Source organism: Trifolium pratense, linkage group LG2, assembly GCF_020283565.1.
Source record: "Trifolium pratense cultivar HEN17-A07 linkage group LG2, ARS_RC_1.1, whole genome shotgun sequence".
In the NCBI taxonomy this organism is placed as follows: Eukaryota; Viridiplantae; Streptophyta; class Magnoliopsida; order Fabales; family Fabaceae; genus Trifolium; species Trifolium pratense.
In genome coordinates, this window is record NC_060060.1 from 21,786,687 (window position 1) to 21,808,439 (window position 21,753).

Consider the following 21,753-nt stretch of genomic DNA (forward strand, 5'->3'; position numbering starts at 1 on the left):
TGATGCAATATGGCTAAGACACGTTAATAAAAAATTTATAATAAAACTTATATGCATGTGAGATACTTAAAAGAATATGCATGCATTAATAAATAATTATAATCTATTTTCATCTAAACCATAATATATTTCAATCTCTATATTATGATATCAACAAAATGATCACTAAAAGAATTCAGAACAAGTTATGTCTAATGTTGACTTATTGAATCATGTAAATCTTTGGTGAATTCTCACAACCTTTTCTCACCTTTTTTATAACCTTCATCTTTTCTAGGATAATTAGTAGAAAGTATCCTTGAAATATCTTATAAAATCTTATTAATTAATTAATTAACAAACAGATCACAATTCTCTTGCATGACTAAATAAAAAGTTATATGTCTCAATATTTTGAAGTTTATACTAATTGACCATAGAGAGCAAATATATGGTCATAACAATAATTTTTAACATGGCACACCAAAATTTGGCTAGATATTATCCAGTCACAACAAGTAATGCAGAGAGGCAGAGAAAGAGTATATACAGAGAGAGGCAGAGAAAGAATGAAAATACTAATTTACCTTACCATCAAGCTAAGTACTTAACATCAATGTAGAACTATTGTCCTGCCAATTATCAAAGGCACGAGAATTACCACACAGAGTGAAAATATTAGAAACGTTGAAGCGGCTGCGGCACTTGACACAATATTAGGGAGAAAAAGTTGTCTTGATTCAGTAAAACACAGCTTGCAATTACTTTTTCCTATATTATTCATTCGTTTTTTATTAAAGCAATTATTTGCTTCCGTTGCAAGGTGCTTCATTTCTAACATGGCTCTTTCAAAAAGAGCCAACCGTGGACTAACCTATTTCTTGGTTTTACAGGTGGTATTCTGGTAAGAACAATGGATCAATATGAGTTATCTTGTAGAATGAAACATAGTTATATAATTAGGCATTATCCATGGTTCTGGCCAATATATAGTGGCTCAAGAAATTCATTCAGAGCATTATTCTTCACATACCAAAAAGAAAGCAATTTGAGTAGCAGGGAAGCAACAACACACTGTCTTCCACGGCAATAGGCTGCCTGAAAGGATTTAATTGAACCTACATATTGAGCACACAGGATCATCAGAATTCTTTGTAAATAAAAAAAAATAATAATAAATAAATAAATAATTCTCTTTCTCAATAGAGGACAGCATAGATCGAATTAGAAGCTTACAGGTAATCTAAGAGGGCGTCCAGTTACAGTCTTTATGCAACTTGCTGCAAGATGACAAGCTTCCTCACAATAGTCGGTAAAAACAGCTGGGACATCAATCTTTTCGATTAACTCCTGAGAATTTGTCAAGCAAACGAAATAAATGAAGAAGGAAATGGTGTAAACGTGGCGCGTAGTTTTAAAACTTAAGGCAGCATAAAACTAAAATCAACTACTAAATCGAGGATAACAAAAAGATGGGAGACGTACAATACTTGGCAACCAACTGGAATAGACAGCAATGCCACTATTTGGAGCAATAATTAGGTGAGGAAAGGAATCCTGAAAGTGAAACATTAGTTCGGATAACTTGTCAATTTCAGAGAATCACAGTCAAAAATCAAAATCAAAATGAAAATCAAAACAAGCAAAATTAAGTTAAATTACAGCAACATACTAAGAACAAGTATTACTAAACATTTGCATATTAATTCTTTTTAAATGTTCCAATGAAATACCTTAACAATATCTGTGTATCTGTCATGATAGAATCCTCGCCAAAGCTGCAATGTCAATGAAGAATTCATACTCACATTTTCACCCGCTAGTTTGCACACACACTTGGCTTCATTGCAACAAGGGTACTTAGAAATGCTGATCTTTTCACCATCCCTGTTTACTGGGAGGAAGAAAGGACATATATTTAGACTAAGTAGTGATCAGCATCAGATGACGGAACAATGACTAGTGAGCAATGCATCGGACCTTTGAGTGGGAATTGCAGGTCCAACGAGTTCTATATGAATATGTACACCAGGGAAGAGGGCAAGTAATTCTCCAAACACAGCCAGTTGTAGCAGCTCCTTCTCAGGTCCTTCCATATAAAATTTCACAAAGCTAAAGTCATGTTCAGAGAAGTCAACAAATTTATTTATTATGAAAAAAAACATGCAAGCCTTCTTAATCATAGAAAATAAACATGCAAGTAACTCCATGTGTGTGTAAAACTAAAACACTCCATGCAAAAGAACAAGAAAAGTGCAAACCATGTTTTTAGTGGAAAAATCACAAAAATACCATTGTTGGCACAATTATTAAAAGCAGCCATTTTGCCAAAAAGAAACTACAAGATTGTCATTGAGTGTGAAAAGTTCTTGCAGCAGCTCGACACGTCGGATAGTTAGATTTTATATAGTATAGATGGATAGGTGTGATTCAAGTATTTTAGAGATTCATTAAGCACTTCAGACCCCATTCCCAACATAATTACAGAGTATCAATGTAAAATATATCATGCTTCAAATTAAAATGCATATAGAGAATTTGAAGGTGATAATTTACCAAGGTAATGAATGTTCAACTTATCACCGCCTTCAAGATTCGAGGTTGTAATTCCAACAAGTTGAGCAGCGTGATATATTGTAAGTGGCTGAAATAAAGACAATTAGAAAGACATTCATTCTAAATATGCCCAATGTAACCAAAGCAAAAAAAATTAGTAGCACATCTTTCTAATGATAGTAATTAATGGAAACTTATACGGAGTAATTCACAACGTGATAGCAGACTTCTTATTTTCGTGAAGTGTGAGGAGGGTAAACTAAAGGCCCCCATCCCTTTGTTGTAACCCAACCGCATATACAAACTAAAAGAGCCAACTACCCAACATCACAGTTGAATTATAGGCAAACGGTGATGATAACAGTGATATCAATAGTAGAAAGCTTTGTGGATGGAGAGTGTTGACTGTTGTGGGCAAAACATCTGCTACATGAAGTAGCAGATACCAGATAGCATTGCGGGCAAAAATCCGGTATTTGAAAAAGCGGATAGCATTTTCATAGTGGATTCATCAAAATCCACAATGACATAGCACTGCTATTGCCGCTATTTGACAACACTGGATGACAGTAAATGTGGCTGCAACAAAAATTACACAATCATACCCACTGAAGAGGCAAAGCAACAGGTGAGTCTAGTGGCATGCACCTCCACGTATAGTAGTCTCTCCAACTACACAACTGCTCTGATACCAAAGAGTCAGGACCTAAAAATTTACAATATGTTCAGTTTAACTCTAATTTGATTTTATATATAAAAAAAAAAAAAAAAAAAAAAAAAAAAAAAAAAAAACAGAAGTTGAACAAGAAGGAAGAAGCTTGAATCATAAAATTACCACGACAAGGACACAAAACACTCGGGAGCTCCCAGCCATTGTTTAACCTGCAAAAGTAAAACTATAAACGTTATATCTTTATTATGACAATCATTGAGTGTGTGATCATGGCTTAATTACTGAATTACTCTTCAAAACAAACTAGAACTCGTAACTCAAAAATAGAAATTAGATTAAATTCAAGTTTCAAAATATGAATGAAATAAGAGAAAACCCTAAAAGATTAAATGAAGCAGATGATCCTCCACATTGGCATTCATGCATCCACATCCCCACTTGATGAAGGCTTCTCTTGCTCAAAAATGAACACCTTGTTTCTTGTTTTACACAAATCTGTTGAAATTACAGAAACATCGATTAAACTAAACTAAAAAAGAAAAACCACTAAGGTTTTGTTTGACAAAAAGTAACAAAGAGCATATTAGATATCCAAGGTTGTTAAATGGCAGCCATGGCATGGTGGATTTCCTTAGGGCCGGCCCAACACTAAATGAGGCCTACAGCGAATTCCAAAGTGATGTCAAAAGTAGTTGCTTGAATTTTTGAAGAGTTGCAAAGTTGTTGTCTTGTTTTTATAATTTGTTTCTCAGAGGACTTTATGTTTTTCTCCAAGGCCTTTTCCTTCCATAAAATAATGAACTTATGACTTATAAATAAGGGGCCTTTTTTCTTTAGTAAATTTTTTTCTTTTACAAGGCCTAAAACCCTTGTTAGGAAATCATTTCCTAACAACCGCAATAACTAATTTGCGAAGGGATGCCCGTCATGGCAGCACCATAGGCCGCAATGGCATGTTTATAATGAGAATTATGGTTTTCCACCATCAACAACATTGAAGCTAGCAGGTAGCGGATAAACTAGTTAATAACCGATAAGTTATCATATTGAATTTAAAGTCTTTTTTTTTGTAGATAGATGACATGGCAAGCCACCGGAAACCCGCACACACAAAGTAGAGAGACCGGGGTTGGAACCCTGGTCATGGCGTCTGACCTAGCAATTTCGGCATTTCTGCCTGCTGAGCTAGGATTTGCAGACTGAATTTAAAGTTTTTAAAAAAACATAACTAATTGATAAATACAAAATGACTTAAAAAGATATTTATAACTAATATTTAAATGTTTCCAATCAGTAAGGATAATAAAAGGGATAGAAAAATGATAGTAGTTTCTAAAAAATGCTAAAAGCTCATGAATTAATCATAGAACTTATCCGCATCTATAAGCTATCCACTCTAAGCTAATTTGATACTACTATTTGGCCAAACAGGACCTTATCAATTATGTTACAGTAATAACCTGAAATGTGGATTCGCGAGAGAAAGTGAAAGGAAAATTATTGAGAATATCGACACTTTCCATTTGTAGCTGTAACCTATCACACTCATGTTTGTGATGACTCCAATGCGCAATCTAACGAACAAAAAGAAGAAGAAGCAACGAAGCTATGTTAGTGGAAACTAGTTGAAATTAATTTGTGCAATAACAGAAAGAAAAGCTTGAAATTGAAGAAAACCCGATGAGAGAGAGAGCAATAAGCAACGGCTTCGCAGCGTGCACAGAGTATCGTTGCGGCGTCGATGCACCGTGTTCCGCTCCCCTTCGCCGCGCACTCCATTTTGAACCCCTCTTTTAGTGTTTGGATTTTTTCTAATCACACTACAAAAAAATAATTGCACGAGAAATTAATTAAAAATTTGGTTTTCTCTACAAATAATTTGCTGTGAAATAAAAGTTGTGAAAAATCTATTTATATTGCTTGCTCTAATTAGTGGATGGATAAATATTATTAAATACTTCAAATTATAATTATATGGTGTGGCATTTTGATACATTAACTCATTTAGTCTTGGGTTCGATCCTCAGCAGGTGCATATTGAAAAGTATTTGTTGGGAGATGTTGACCGCTTAACTCCTAATTGCGATGATCCTAATTCCTAACCTTGTAACTCGATTCAGACTCATTGCGTTATGTAATGTGATTTACAAAATTATCATCAAAATCATAACAAAATGTCTCAGAAATATCATGCCCTATATTATTTCTCGGAACCAAAGTAGTTTTATTCTTGGAAGATCTACTACTAATTAATAATATCCTAGTTCTACAAGAGATCATTCACTCTTTAAATAATATCCATGGTAAGAATAATGCTAGCAACACACTCTTTAACAAACACACTTCAACACACTCTCTTTTATTGGTTGAAATTCACATGGGTCCCATAAAAAAATATGGATCCATATAAATTTTATGGGACCCATGTGAATTTCAACCAATAAAAGAGAGTGTATTGAAATGTGTTTGTTAAAGAGTGTGTTGCTAGCACTCCTCGGTAACAATAATACTGATTATATGATTGTCAAATTGGATTTAGAAAAGACCTACCATAGACTCGGGTGGTCTTTCATTATGGAAACATTACATATTCTTAATCTGCAGCATCATATTTGACAAGGTTATCAAAACCGGACCGGCCGGTCGGACCGGTCGGACCGTGAACCGGTCATGAAAACGGTTCGGTTTTGAGCAAAAAATGGACAGGAAATCGACCGGCAAAAAAACGCATGAACCGGGGTCGAACCGGCGAACCGGCCGGGCGGTTCAAGCGGTTTTGCAGATTTTTGTTTTTTTTTATAAAAAAAATAGGGCAAGATGACGTCGTTTTAACATTTTTTTTTTAAAAAAAAATCTGAAACAAAACAACGAAGTCGTAGGAATAGGAAATGTTTTTGTTTTTCATCTGTTTTTCATTTGGTTTGAATTATAAATTTTATTTTATTTTGACTTGTGATATTTTATCTTTTTAATGTGTGAAATTATGAAATATTGAGCAATTATTAATATATTTTTATTTATATATTAATTAAAATATATATTTAATTAAAAACGGTTCGACCCCGATTGAACCCGATCCGACCAATTGAACCTTGAACCGGTGAGCTCGCCGGTTCGATGACCGGTCCGGTTCTGACAACCTATATGTTATTGAGAATTGTATCTCCTCCTCTTCCATGAGTTTGAATTGGAATTTTGTTATCACTCTGGTCAAAAAGTTATAACTTGTAAAAATCAAATGTGTTTTTCTCGGAATTGGATCTGGTGCAGTCACTTTTCCATGCAGTCATTTTATAGCCGTCCGATCGTAATCGGACGGCTTAAACAAATGCAGTCAATAAATAAGTTTTTAAATCATAGCCTGATTGCATGACTGCACCAAAAAGGTGACTGCACGGAATCTGGGTCCGTTTTTCTCTAAAAATATCAATCCTGGCTTTGCTACTGGCTTGAGTGGCATTCTGGATATCGAAGAAACCAAGGACCTTGAGTGTTACTTAGGAGCACCTATGATTCATTTAGTTTTATTATGGATAAGATGAAGAAAAAATTATCTAGATGGAAAGCGAATTCTCTTTCTTTTGCAAGTCGAATCACTCTTGGCCAATATTCTTGGATATGTCATGCATACTTGTTTCATTCCTGTATCTATTTGTGAAGAGACACTGAGAGATTATTGAGGAACTTTATTTGGGATCCAAATCACAACAAAGGAAGTGTCACTTTATTTATTGAAGTAAGATTTGTCTACGACTAACTAGGGGTTTACTACATAAAATATCTATTGAAATGAGCTAGAAAATTGGGAGGGAAAAGGTGTTGCTGTGATGAAACTGCTGCATCTTGATCAGAATTCAAAAACAAAAACAAAGTTAATTAATTCTTGATTATGAAATAAGCAGAAAACATAAACCTCAAAAAAAGAACCCTAAACTAGGCGACTTAGAACCTATCAAACAGGGGATACAAGGCATGCTTGCATGTGAGGAGTCAAGGTCTAGCATGATGTAATCATAATTTGCCACGTCACAAGCCAATTCGCCACTTGTACAAGGGTTAATGTTTTTAAGGAACCAAAATGGAAATTGTTTTTTAAGGAAACAAAAATATCTTTAAGAGGTCAAAATATTAATTAAGTCTTGTATTTAAACACAAAATGTTGCTAGTTTAATTTTTTTTTAAGTGATGTTATTTTTTTTATAAACAACCCGCAAGTTACTTATAAAATTAAGAATGTGTCTATTAAATTTTGTTATTAAGTTTTTCTTTTTTTGAGTTATAAAATATTTTTTTAGTAGTAACAAAGTCATTATTTTTTACTTGTATAAAATATTAAATAGACGGATATAATAAATTGCAGACCACCAAATGTTTGAGGTCATGTGTCGTGGCTCACCTTGCACATCCATAGACTTGACCATGCTCTTAGAACAAATCGTTTAAGAGAACGTGTTCAAATTTTAGACTGAAAAAAATAATTTTTATATATTAGTCAGATTTTATTTATCTTGTAAATGAGTTTGAAATTATTATCAGGACATCTTCTCCTACAAATTAGAAGGTTTTTTAAAAAAATCAAATCATTTTATTAAACAAAATACCTTAGCCATTAATTTGAATGGTTGGAGGTCATTTATTTTAGATATAATCCTAGTGAAAATCAATTAAAATGGTATTCCTATAATATTATAGCATATCCTTGCATTCCACTTTCATTGTCCATATCTCTTTAATATTTGAAAAGATGAAGGATGCTACGATCTTTCTTTCTTTGTTTTCTTATTCTTCTTGACATTCCAAGAAAAAAAATAAATGATTTGATTACCTGTTTGGTAAAGTGAGATCCAAAGTTCCAATGATATGCTATAGTACAAGCACATAAAATAAAGATATCCCAAAATCACACACAATATTGAAAAAGAAGATGCCAAATCTTATGTGATCTCAATTAAAAATACCAACTATTCGGTGGATTCCTCTTTTCCCCTTACCCTTTACAAAAGGTATTAAGTAATTGTTATTTATAGTGTAAGAGTCCATGATTCTATAGAATATTTGATGTTGAAACCTTGAATTATATGATCCGATCTAATCCAAACAGTTTGTTCTGTTGGTCGGGTATAGTATGCATCCCACATACAGTGAATGAATGTGTAATATTTTTTCACTATGTTATTGGTATCAATAATTTATCGACTTTATCAATAACTAATCTCTATTAAAGAATCTGTTTGACAATCTTTAGTGAAGACTGTTCTCTTAACCGCATTTTAATTTATTCAAGGTTTTTTTTTTAATGACAAATATATATGTGTACAGAAGTCACTAATACAAGGGGAGAGCACAAACAAAATGAATATCGAAGTACTCACAAAAGAAGAAAAGCATAAAAAGAAGACAAACACAAAAACCAAAAAAACAAACTGATTACACCGACAGGCACCACAGCCCGCCCAAATCTAGCAACCAAGACAGAACAAGAAGAGAAAGAAAAAGGAGAAAAGAAGAAGAAAAAAAATGAACCCACCTACCAAGCAGAGTCATCAGAAGCCAACACTCAGTCTCCACCAATCTCTAACGGCTCTAGCACATAACTGGTTACACCTCCAGCTCATAGAATGAGCAGTGGTTACCAGGATTTTTGGCCAAAAACCACTTTCATGATGAAAATTTCACCTTATCAACCAATTACTCGACATAAATAGTTCTCCTAGCAAAGATTAAATCATTCTGAGAGATCCAAATAGACCACACTACTACATGCCAAATTAACAACCAACCTAACATAGACTTCCTACCCACTCCTAGACCTAGGAACCACTCAAGCAAACTAGAAATACTATTGGGGGAGACTAGCTCAAACCCTAACCACTGGGCTAACTTATACCAAAAAAAGGTTATGCAGTCACAAGTAATGAAGAGATGGTTAGCTGACTCAACGAAGTCCCCACATAAAGCACAGAAAGACAGAGAAGTCTCCCTAAAAACATGACGTCTAAGGAGATTTTGTCTGGTCGTAACTGTATCCTGAAGTAATTGCCAAGAGAAGACAATCACTTTTGAAGGAACCCAAGACTTCCACTTCCGCATTAAAAGAGAATTTGGATCAGGAGCCGCCTCCACGCTCGTGATTGCCAAGTAGGCCAACTTCACCGAGTAGCTACCAGTGGGATCAAGAGTCCAAACCCATGAATCCTCTATCTATAACAACCACATGGAGTAAATCCTGAAGAAAATCACACTCAGCCACTGAAAGCTCCCTCTTCCACCTAAAATTCCACAACCACTGATCGTGCTCCCTCGAGCCCATATTCTCCACCAACTCTAAACATTATTCAGAAAGTTTTAAGACCAACCCAACCAATTTAAAGACCCAAAACAAAAACAAAATTTGCGAGCTCTTAAAAAACACGAGATTTATAAAAATAAATTAAAAACGTTAATTTTTGCAAAGTCCATGAATTAATCTTTGTCAAGATCGAGGACATGAGGCTCATTTCCTAATCCTAACCAATTGAGCTAGACAAACTTTTTAGTTAATTCAAAATTTTGTTAAATTGCTTGACACTTAGGTCGACAGTGTAAGGTTAAAATGCAAAACTTTATTTAAGAACATGAGTGCAATTTTACTTTGATGAATGTATGTGATGAATATATAATATGTAAATAAGTTAATGTTACTTATATTAAAAATTGAAAAGCTAATATTACCAAGTAGCCAATTAACCCCAGCCTCATTATTCACCAACAACCATCTCTAACAAAATTAAATTCTAAAAGACAAATTAAAGCATATAAACTTGACCTTACAGACCCGGAACAAGATGGGGCCATTCCTTTTTGTTGGGTCTGAGATTCTATTTGACCAATATCTTAGTGGGCCTAAAATTATATTATTATTTTTTAAAAATTTAAATGACATTTTGATTGCGTAGATAATATGTCTTGTGTGTGTATGTGAATATTGTGTAGAAAGGTCAATATATATCAAGTAGATAGGATTTGGAAGGTACACAGAAACCTTAGTTAGGCTTGCACTAACGCCATGTACACTACCACACACACCATGCACATGAGTGTAATTGGTTCAATGCATTAAGCTATATATAGTATCTAAAATAAATAAAGTTAGGGGTAAGGTAAATGACATTGTTATGCTTGAACATTGAAGCCAAGCATGTGAACTTTGATATCCCCTCACCAAATTGCCTTTTTAGTCCCAAATTAGGGCAGATATTTCATCAAAACTTTATCTCGTTGGAAGTGGTAATTGTCATTTTCACGTGTTGGAAAAATAATAGAAGATATATTTTGTTAAAAAATAATAGAAGATATAATAGAAGACATATTTTGCTTTATTATTATTATTATTTTGCTTTTTTAGGGTACTCTTTTAGGGAGTGGGTGTAACTACAACCCCAGATCTTAATTTTTTTTTCTTTTTGTTTTGTGTTTAATAGCTAGAAATTTTACATTAAAAATGAATAAGTTAAGTGTTCAAGATATAGACTTCGACTCTTTTATAATATGTGTGATGTTCCTAACAACTAAGTTAAGTTCGCGGAGACCCTGAAATATTATACACCAAGGAAGAGAGATAGAGAAAAAATATGAAGTCACTAGGTTTGAATTGATGCGCAATTTGATAATATGCTAAAAGTTCCGTAGGTTTGATACGCCATTTCATGTCAACAAAAAAATGATATCTTTTATATTATAAGCTTGTATACACAAGCAAACTCTAAACCCTAATTTGTTTTCCTGTTTTCCCTCCATTTTATCTTGCAATTTTTATTAAAAAATAATACAATTTTGTCTTGATTAGGATTCAAACTCGCAACCCTTCAATGCAAGACAATATTTCCAACCACTATAGCAAGTATACCAATTGTGATTAATATTATGTGCAATAATTGATAAGCACCATCAATTTTAAAAGTATATCATATCAAAATTATTGTTGACTGTATTATTCATCACGAAATATTTTTATGTTTTTATTGATTAATGATTTGTTTTCTACCGGATCATAAATTTAGAGAATAATTATCATGTGAGATTTTGAAAGTTATTATCACGTGTAATTTGAAAAGTTATTATCAAACTCAATTCTGCTAAATCAATTTTTTTTTGCAATACAACCAAACACAACCATAGTCATGTCACTAATCACATTCATTATTTTGATTTTAACATTGCAGATTTAATATTAACCGATGATCAATTGATACAATATGCACTATCAGAACAATTGTGATTTAAATTATGTCCACAAAGTGTTAAGCTCCATCAACTTTCATATGAAAGATTTCATACGACAATTAAACACCATCAATTTTCATTGCACAATTTAAACAATTAAAAACCAATAATAATCTCTTATATTATAAGCTTGCTAACATAAGTTAACCCAAAACCAAATTTTTCCCCTCTCATTTTCTCTTTCTTTTTATTGCAGCTTTATATTAAAAAAATACAGATTTGTCATCGAACCTGCATCCCTTACTTACAATAAAATCTTTCAACGGCTAAAACATGTGCTTCAATTATGAAAGAATTTAGGAATCCTAATATGTTAACCCCGTTCTCAATCAATTTGAACAGCGGAATTAATCACAATTTTTATTTATTTATGGATGTCTACTTAAGTTTATGTTCTTGATTGTGTCTTTAATTTTATTTTAACCTTTAATTATCATCAATTTTTTAACCTTTAGTTATCAGCAATTTTTTTTTAATAAGTAAACAAAACGATGGGGTTCCAAAATTATATAAAAAATATATAAAATATAAAATAAGCACATAAACAAATATAGAATACTTAGTCCATGAAATTTCCTATACTACTCTTATTGAAAATGCTCTTAGAATTTTTGTATTTTATTTTTTATTGTTACATATTACACCTAATTAGACCTATGCGGTGCATGGGTCAAAGTTCTAGTAGTATTGAACAAGGGAATGAAAGATATCCAAAGTTTATAATTATAAATTTTAATAACAATCTGTACCGTGTTTCAAAAAATAATAATAATAATAATCTGTACCCTCTAAATTAAACGAAGGTCTCACTCCACTTCCTATATTGTTCTCGATGTTATGAAAATTGAAATTCTTCCTTGTCCTTCGACCGTACAAGTTATAATATTTCCATGCAATTAGAGATCATATTATTGGAGATTATAGACACAATCTATTTATTAATTAGTATTATTGAAAGATAATTATTATATTTTATATACTAGTAGTACTGTACACACAAAAAAATTATTGACACGGACAATCTCTTTTATTTGATTCTGATCTGGCATTTTTCAGAGTCTAGACAAAATTCCATGATTCCATCGATGACTAATCGTATAAGAAATTAAATACTATATTACTTAATATTTACTTAAATAAACGTAAGTTTAAAATTAAGATTAAGTAATGCCAGCAAACGCAAAAGTAATTATTACTCTTTTTTTGTTGCTAATAAAACCATGAACACCTTACTAAATCGAGTTTCTATCCTTAGAATATCTTTTACATTAAAAAAATAAGAAACTTTTACCACAATAACAAAATAAAATAAAAATCAAAACAAAAGAGGGTAAAAGAGAAAGAAAAAAATTAATATAGATATTTTTTTTGGGAATATATTGGGTACACAAAGTTTATTCTTCTCTTCTAAATGAATTTTTTTATATGTGTGCTAAGAATCGAACTTCTGACTACTTATTTAAAAGAATCAAAACACTTACGATTTAGACCAATTTATTATTCGTAAATTAATATAAACATTATACTCCGATAATAATATCATAATCTCATTCCAACCCCAAACATAAGAAGGGGAAAAAGTAGATATAACACACAAAATCTCACGAGTTTTTTTTTTTTTTTGTTGACAAAAGATCTCACGAGTTAGTATGTTACAATTCTCACTTCTTAGGTGGGTTACCAAACAAGAAATAGCAAAACAAAAGATAATACCGTGAAAAGCCTAATCCTCTTTAATTAAAAAAAAATTGAGTTAAAAAAGTAAATAAAAATAAAGAATCGTATTTACAAAAGATATAGACGCTCTCCTCCACCACGTAGAATCGTATTTACAAAAGAGATAGACACTCTCCTCCAAACCCTTCTATAACATCACACATATCCTTCCACCACATAGACGCTCTCCTCCCATCTCCCTTCACGAACACGCCCATCCTCCAACTTATATTTAGCAACCACAACTCCTCCTAGACCTAGTCCTCTAACAACCTGCAATACCATTTCTCTATAAGAGATAAATTAAAATCATGCACCCTTCTCACCCTCAATCCACCAACATCCCTATCAAGACAAATTTTATCTCATCTCACCCAAATAATTTTCAGTCATTTCAATTTTATTAGGATAAATATCTGTTTTGGTTCTTGGTTCTATGAGAATGTGACAATGTCATTATAATCGCTAAATATATTAAAATTATAAATACATCTTTTAATGTCTTTAATGTACGTCATCTAATATTCTTGTTATAATAATAATCTTGATATTTAAATGTATTTTTTGGTAGTCAAATTAGTTTATTCGATAAAAAATAAAAAAAAACTAACATGTGTCCTAACGTGTTAAGAAATTCAAAGCAATTTAAAAAAAAACTAAGATTTTATCAGATTCGTAACAATTTCAAAGCAAAACTACTGTCATATGGGTGAATAACAAATTTGCTATTGCCATAGTAAAAAATTCAGTCCAACATGGAAGAACCAAACACATCATGGTTAAATATCATGCTATTAGATAAGCTAAAAGTCAAAGCAAATCAATTTGGAGCCTTTTGCAATTCAGAAATTTAGATTGCAGATATAATGACTAAAGCTCTATCGAAGGAAAAGTTTGATGAGTTGAGATCAATGCTTAGAGTATTCAATAAAATTCTCAAGGAGGAGTGTTAGAAGTTGATATTTTTCTCAAGTTAATCCATAACATCTTGCATTTGATACACTTAGTTTGTTGCATGGATCACACTTGTATTATTGCATAGTTTCTTTTGACACTTATTTTATTGCATATAAACCATTATAATTACTCATTCTCCTATAAATAGGAATTCACAATGTACTTTACATCATTCAAATATTAATAACATAACATTTTTCTTCAAAACTTTACTATTGTTTTTCTAGTTTTCTATTTCCTCTTCAACTCTCCTCCACCACTTTACAGTAACCCTTTGTTCAAGCAAATTGACCGCCGGTCAACCCTGTCTTATTTCTTCACCAATCACTCTACCAAGTAATATTAATTTACACAAATTCCCAACATTGACCAAAATAATGAAAAATCATGTTAAGTTAATTTCATTAAGGAGAGTGTATTAGATTGAAATTTTATGAGATAATTTTGGCAAAAAAAAGTCTTGATGATTTTATGAGATTTTGTTGGACTATATTGATTTTGTGAGATTTTAAAGACTTTTTTTACAAGACTTTTTTACAATCAAGATTTTTAACACATGTTTTGAATGGATTTTGAGAGATTGTTTTCAAAAGAATTTTTACAATCAAGATTTCATAATACTTTATATATTAGGAAACATTTGTATGTTTGGAAAATTTTAAAAGAATCAATAAATTTTAATAAAAGAATTTTTTTTTTTGGGAATGCAAATATTTAAACAAAAATATAAAAAAACCCATACTTTGTTTCTAATCACCAATAAAAAGGTCACCACCACCACCACCATTGATAAGAAACAAAAGCAGATGAATGTGACGAAAAAAATTTGTTTCGTTTGCTGTAAAAAGTTGTAATGAATCAAAAGTTTGTAAAAAAGATGTAGAATTTGTTAAAATATTTTTTTTGCAAAAAAAGCATATTTGATCGGTAATGAAGAAGAAGAAAAACTGGTACAATGATGATGAAAGTAAAAAGTCTTTGAGAGTTTGAAAAAGTCTCAAGGCTTTTAGTGAGATTGTTGAAAAAGTGAACAAAAAGAAAAGAAGAAGAAAACCAGTGATGATGAACCGAGAAAGTAATAAAGAAAAAGAAGAAATTTTATACAGTGATGATGAAAGTAAAAAGTTTTGGAGAGTTCAAAAAAGAAAGTCCGAATGCTTTTGGTGAGATTGTTAAAAAAGTCTATCAAGTATATTTTCAACTAAAAAGTCTCTCAAAATCTATTCCAAAGAAAAATCCATCAAAATTGGTAGACTTTTGAATACCAATAGATATTTTAAAAGTAGTAACAAATCTCAATTGAATATCAACGGATTTTGTTGCCCCGAGAAAAAAAAAATCATGTTTGTCTTAATTGAATACCACAAAATTTATTGAACTTTTGTTAAAGTCTTGATTGAATACCTCAAGATTTTTTGTCATAAAAAAATCTTTTAAAATCTCATGAAATTCCAATTCAATACACCCCATAAATTACGGTAAATTCTAATATGGACCACTTCATCAAGTGGTCCATGGTGGACCATTAATGAATAACATTATAACGAATACGAATTTTACAAAATCCACCGTTGGATTGAAAGTTTATATCATATAGATCATCCATAAAAAAATTTAGAAAAATTGAAAATTATTTGATATGTTATTGAGACACATCAAGATTAACGGTTTATTAAATAACGTTAATCTTGATGTGTCTCAATAACATATCAAATGATTTTTAAAAAAATTTAAAAAATTTATGAATGATCTATACGATATAAACTTTCAATCCAACAGTAAATTTCGTAAAATTCATATTCGCTGAATAATTTGTCCACGGTGAACCAGGATTAGCCCATAAATTACTACTTTACTTTGAAAATGTAGAAATGAAAAATGTAGCGTAGGGATCAGAAAAGAAAGTCTTTGAGATCACATCCCAAAGTGGATTTCAGAATCTCATCTCCATCTCTATTCTCAAACACACCATCAACATCTTCCAACTAGTACAATAATAATTAAATAAAAAAGATTTTCAGATTTCTTAGAGAGAGAAAGATTTGATTTTAATCATTTTATGCTAAAAATAAAATATAAAAAAAAGTGTCTTTAAAAAGAGAGAGAAAAAAGCGGTGACAGATACTACAAACATGTCACACTATATTTAAGGTTTCAACACCTACGTTAAAGAATCCCCTTTCTCTTCTTTTTCACTCTTTCATTTTCTTTTTCATTTTTTCCCTCTTCTTTTTTCTTCTAATGGAGTCAAACGGTGTCGTTTCTATTGGTGTTGATTCTCATGAAGTTCATGTTTTGGCCGTTGATGATAGTCTTGTTGATCGGAAAGTTATTGAACGGTTGCTCAAAATTTCAGCTTGTAAAGGTTAGTTTATAATAAAAATAATTTTTTTAAAAGAAAATGGATTTTTTTATTCTCATTTTTAAAAGGGTTATGAAAAAAAAGTAGAATTTTATATTTATGTTTTTTTTTTTTTTTTGTTGGAAAATTTTAGTTACTGCTGTGGATAGTGGAATCAGAGCACTGCAATTTCTGGGGTTAGATGAGCAGAGAAAGAGTTCTGAATCAGATGATTTTGTGGTATGTGTCAATTCAAAATTTTCATTTTAGCGGTATTTTTTATTATTTAATGAGAGTTTAATTAATTATTATTTGGTTTATCTGATTTTTATTTTATTTTTAATTTGTTTCCTTAGCCGGGTTTGAAGGTGGATCTAGTCATTACAGATTATTGCATGCCAGGAATGACTGGTTATGAGTTGCTTAAGAAAATCAAGGTTCAAATTTATTTATCATAATTCATTTTCCCACGCTTTTATTTATAATAATGTTAGTGAAATTTGATTGAAAGTTTCAATTTCAAGCAGGAATCATCCACTTTTAAAGAAATTCCAGTAGTGATTATGTCTTCTGAAAATATTTTGCCACGCATAGACAGGTACAATTATTATTATTATTATTATTATTATTATTAATATTTTTTATGACATTTTTTTATTATTAATTATTGTTAGTAATATTTTTGAAAGATAATTTTGTTAACTTGTTAAATGGATGTGTTTTTTTTTTTTTTTAAGTAGCGTATTGATCAGAATTTCATATTGTGAATAAATAGAGAATTATGAGTTTAATTTCATATTGTGAAAAGACTTTAATTGACTCTTACATATTATCCGTACGAACTGAACTAAGTTTAATTTAAGTTTAAATGCTTGTTGCATTATCCTATGAACTGAACTAAGTTAGTTCAGTTGGTGGTTACAACATTAAAATTTGTAAAGTAGAAAAATGTAGTGATTTGCAAATATTTGAAATATGTAGATGTTTGGAGGAAGGAGCAGAGGATTTTATAGTGAAGCCAGTGAAATTATCAGACGTGAAACGTTTGAAGGGTTACATGACAACTAGGGATGTTAGAGCGGGAAGCCAAGAAAACAGAGAACTTAACGTTAACGGTAACGGTGGAGGCCAAGGTGGTGGAGTAGGAATCAACAACAAAAGAAAGCTAGAAGAAGCATCTGATATCTCATCATCACCACCGTCCAATTCATCGGCTTCATCACCATCGTCCATTTCATCATCACAGTCACCTTCATCATCTCCTATGTCTTCACCCGGCATGCTTGATTCTCCAATCAGACGGATTAAAATGACCGGCACCGAATGACTCCTTGGGTTGTTATGTAGAAAATTTTCATGACTTTTTTTATTAAAAAAAAACTTTTATTTGTTTACCTCTTTTGATGTTTAAAGTGCAATTACTTACCCCGTTGTTTGAAACGGTTTTTGTTGCATTGCCCTGTTCTTAATTATCTTATCTATTACTATTTGGTTAATTTATTTTGTTTCTTAGTATGAAAAGTGGGTTAAAGTTACTAAAGTATATTATTAGTACTTTTTTTTGTTACAAGAGGGCCAAAGGTCAAATTAGTACTTTATTTTTTACCAAATATACTATTATACTTTAGTTTTCCTTTCTCTTTACTAAAGATGAAATATAAAGATTATGCTCTTTTATATGATGAGATTTATTTTTTATATGATGGGGCTTGGAAGGCCAACTTGTGTGACACACTTTGTAGAAAATGGGGTATTTTTATTTTAGTATATAGTAAAAGAAATTTATTCTCTAATTTGTGTATATAAAAGAACACAAGATTCAACTCTCGTGCAGTTTGATTATCGACAATCATATGGTTCGAATATTTATGGTTCTTTGATTGAAATTGAATGATTCAGATTCAAACCGAGTCTTTTGAATTATAAAGTAAAAATGAAATTTTTAATTTTTGGCATTTTCAATCTTGATCGAACAGTCACCGATGTTTTGATTGTCTAAATGCAGAATCTATTGATTGTAGGGATTTTGAATTCCTATTGAGAGTTGACATATATGTTGTGCCTATTTTTTAGATAATCAAATTTTAAAGTATATAGTCAATAATTTGATCTCTGGTCAATGTGTATACAAATGAGCGCATATTCACAAACGTTGATCTTTTAATTGGTTATTTGTTTCATGATTTTGAAGAGTATATGTTGAAAAATATCATTTAATGAAAAGAATTTTTAAATTTCAAGAGATGCATCTCTAACTTTTTGTTTAGTATATTTGCACAACAACAAAAATGGTTGAAAGGAATCAAATACAAATACTAATGAAAAATAATTTTGTTAGTAAATAATAGTATGTGAAACAGATGGAATATAGGGCTGCAAGATCTTGCCTGCTAAAGAGAATAAGGAAGGAATGGGGATGTGAATAGGACACACGTTTAGTTTAGTTTAATGTGTCTCCCTTATAAGGAAGAGTATAGGAAAGTGTTGTGGGGTCATTAGAACTGTTGTAATTGTCTAGTTGTCTCAAATTGGAGGTAGTGTCCTTAAAATTAAACTTGTGCTGAAAACATTGCTTGTGTTATGTGGAAATGGAACCAGAATATTTGGTTGTTGCTTCTTTACTTCTTTTCTTATCTTTTTTGGAAACTGTCACCTGCTCTAAATCTTTTTCTACAGAGCATTGAAGGACACACATGTTCATTTTTTTGTGGTTAACTTGGTTGGTTAGTGTTAGTGATAAGTAACAGTTTTATTCAAAAGGGTCATTAATTTATTTTCTTTAATATTTCTCAATCCATATTTGTATGAATTATGTTTTTAATTTTTTTTTAACCATTGTACGCTTTTTCGCTTATCCTTGATTTTATCCTTTTATATTTTTCAAGAAAAGGTTTTTAATGAGACGGTGCTTATGTATCTGAATCTTTATTACCTTGAATTTTAGTCTAGCACCCAAACTTTTTTCCTCTTTTTAACATAGTTGAGATAACATGATACTTTTGCACTCTATAAGTTCCCTCTCATACAGATGGTTCGGGGGAACCAGTCTGATTTTTAGTGGGACCAATTTTTGGTCAGACTTTTTTACTTACTTTACGGTCAAATTTTGGATTACCGATACCTCATTCCGTTGAAAATTGAAAGGTTAATACTAAAAAAAGATTTCTCAATATCATGTCTATCAAATGTCCATGTATCAAATAGTTACCTACATCTATTAAATAATCTCAAGTCATTTATTATTTATTTTTAAAATTTTTGATCGAGTTTAACTCAACCGGTACAAAATCGACTAGTACGTCAACTATCTTCATTTATAAATTTTTATTATGCTCAATCCATTTCATTATTTAGGTTGGGCCTATCTAGATTATCATTGATGGTTTTATTGGGGGGGGTCCATGAAACCCAAATTGAAGGCATAATAGAAGATATAAAAGTAGAAAAACTTTCTTCCACTCATCAATATTATTGTATCTGCAGCTGCCTGCCTCTGCCTGGTCCTAGTGGCTCCATCCATAATCCAATATCTTTGATCATGTTTGGCTAAAAATTGATACGTAAAATCTGTTTTTATTTCGTTTGATCTTCTCACGATAATCTGGGCCTTAGAGCATCCATAATGGAAATATTTATTTTTGAGGACTTAACTGTGTCTCACATGTACACATTACTAATTTATAATTTTTTAATAATAGTACTCCCTCCGTCCCAAATTATAAGGGAAAATAAAAAAATCACACTTATTAAGAAAAAGTAAAACATGAGAATTTGAAGTATGATTTTGTGGGTTTTCCTTGGAATAAGTTGCATAGGAAGATGTAAAAATAATTTTTATTGGTTGTTGTTTATTGAGAAAATGAGAGAGAGAAGAAATTAAATGCAATTTGTATTTAATTTTATGAAAATAAGGAAAAAACATTCTTGAAAATGATTTTTTCTCTTATAATTTGGGACAAAAAAAATGGCATTTTTTCCCTTATAATTTGGGACGGAGGGAGTATCTAATAAGTACACAATCATTAAAAATGAGACCCACAAAATAAAATAGATACCAATGTTTAACCGATACCTATTAGGTGCTCATTTATGTTTTGCTCCAATTGGGATACATATTAGGTACTGGTACTTAAAAATTAAATATCCATCATTAGAAATGGTCTTAAGATATTTCATATTTGTTGATATCAATATAGACAAAGGTTCATTATGGAAAGACAAATATGGTGAGAGTCATATCTGAAACATCTATTGTTGCCTAATTTTGGCTATGGTGGGAAATCATCATGATTTGTGAGCCGGTGTTACATAATTAAGGAAGTAAATTATGCACTTAGAATTAGATGAACAAAACTTAAATCAGAATACCAAAAAAAGAAAAAAACTTAAATCAATAGTGTGATGAATTTGAGAATATGATTTAACCATATTAATTTGGTTTTGATTTTATTTTTGTGTATTTGGTTTGATCCGATCTGAAATCAAACTCAATATTCAAGTACTGTGATTTTTTTTTTGTTCAAGAAGTATGATTTTTTTTTTGGTTTGTTCTTTTTGCTTCAAAAGAGCCTAACAACAAAAACTCACCCATATTAATACCTAGAGAAGTGAGAAATTACAAGTTCAAACTCATGCTTCAATATATTAAGGGGGGGTGTATTGGATTGGGATTTCATGAGACAATTTTGGCAAAAAAAGTCCTTATGATTTTATGAGATTTTGTTGGACTATATTGATTTTGTGAGATTTTAAAGACTTTTTTACAGAGACTTTTTTACAATCAAGATTTTTAACACATGATTTGAATGGATTTTGAGAGATTTTTTTCAAAAAACTTTTTACAATCAAGATTTCATAATACTTTATATATTAAGAAAGTTTTGTATATTAGGCAAATTTTAAAAGAATCAATAAATTTTAATAAAAGAAATTATATTTTTTTGGGAATCCAAATTTTAAACAAAAAAAAAGCCTTACATTTTTTTCACGTATATGTTTCTAATCACAAATAAAAACCATTATCACCATTGATGGGAAAAGAAGCAGATGAAGGTAACGAAAAAAAATTTGCCGTAAAAAGTTGTATTGAATCAAAAGTTTGTAAAAAAGATGTAGAATTTGTTAAAATATTTTTTTGCAAAAAAACATATTTGATAGAAGAAGAAGAAGAAGAAGAAGAAAAAGAAGAAGAACTGATATAATGATGATGAAAGTAAAAAATCTTGGAGAGTTTGAAAAAGTCTCAAGTCTTTTGGTGAGACTCTTGAAC

The 21,753-nt window shown here is 31.0% G+C and overlaps 2 protein-coding genes across 2 annotated transcripts; one reads left to right on the forward strand and one right to left on the reverse strand.

Moving 5' to 3' along the window:
* Positions 1-695: 695 nt before the first annotated feature.
* Positions 696-5,094, reverse strand: LOC123906829 (zinc finger MYND domain-containing protein 15). Its single transcript, XM_045956839.1, has 11 exons — positions 4,886-5,094; positions 4,669-4,782; positions 3,585-3,703; positions 3,371-3,417; positions 3,141-3,241; positions 2,536-2,623; positions 1,960-2,068; positions 1,713-1,866; positions 1,465-1,536; positions 1,216-1,329; positions 696-1,097 (listed from the first exon to the last, which is right to left on the reverse strand). The coding sequence occupies exons 1-11, from the start codon at positions 4,985-4,987 to the stop codon at positions 1,005-1,007; spliced, it is 1,113 nt and encodes a 370-aa protein (XP_045812795.1). The 5' UTR covers positions 4,988-5,094; the 3' UTR covers positions 696-1,004.
* A 10,916-nt stretch (positions 5,095-16,010) lies between these two features.
* On the forward strand, positions 16,011-17,938 carry LOC123906830 (two-component response regulator ARR5-like). Its single transcript, XM_045956841.1, has 5 exons — positions 16,011-16,508; positions 16,639-16,724; positions 16,841-16,921; positions 17,012-17,082; positions 17,466-17,938. The coding sequence occupies exons 1-5, from the start codon at positions 16,385-16,387 to the stop codon at positions 17,809-17,811; spliced, it is 708 nt and encodes a 235-aa protein (XP_045812797.1). The 5' UTR covers positions 16,011-16,384; the 3' UTR covers positions 17,812-17,938.
* The last annotated feature ends 3,815 nt before the right edge of the window (positions 17,939-21,753 follow it).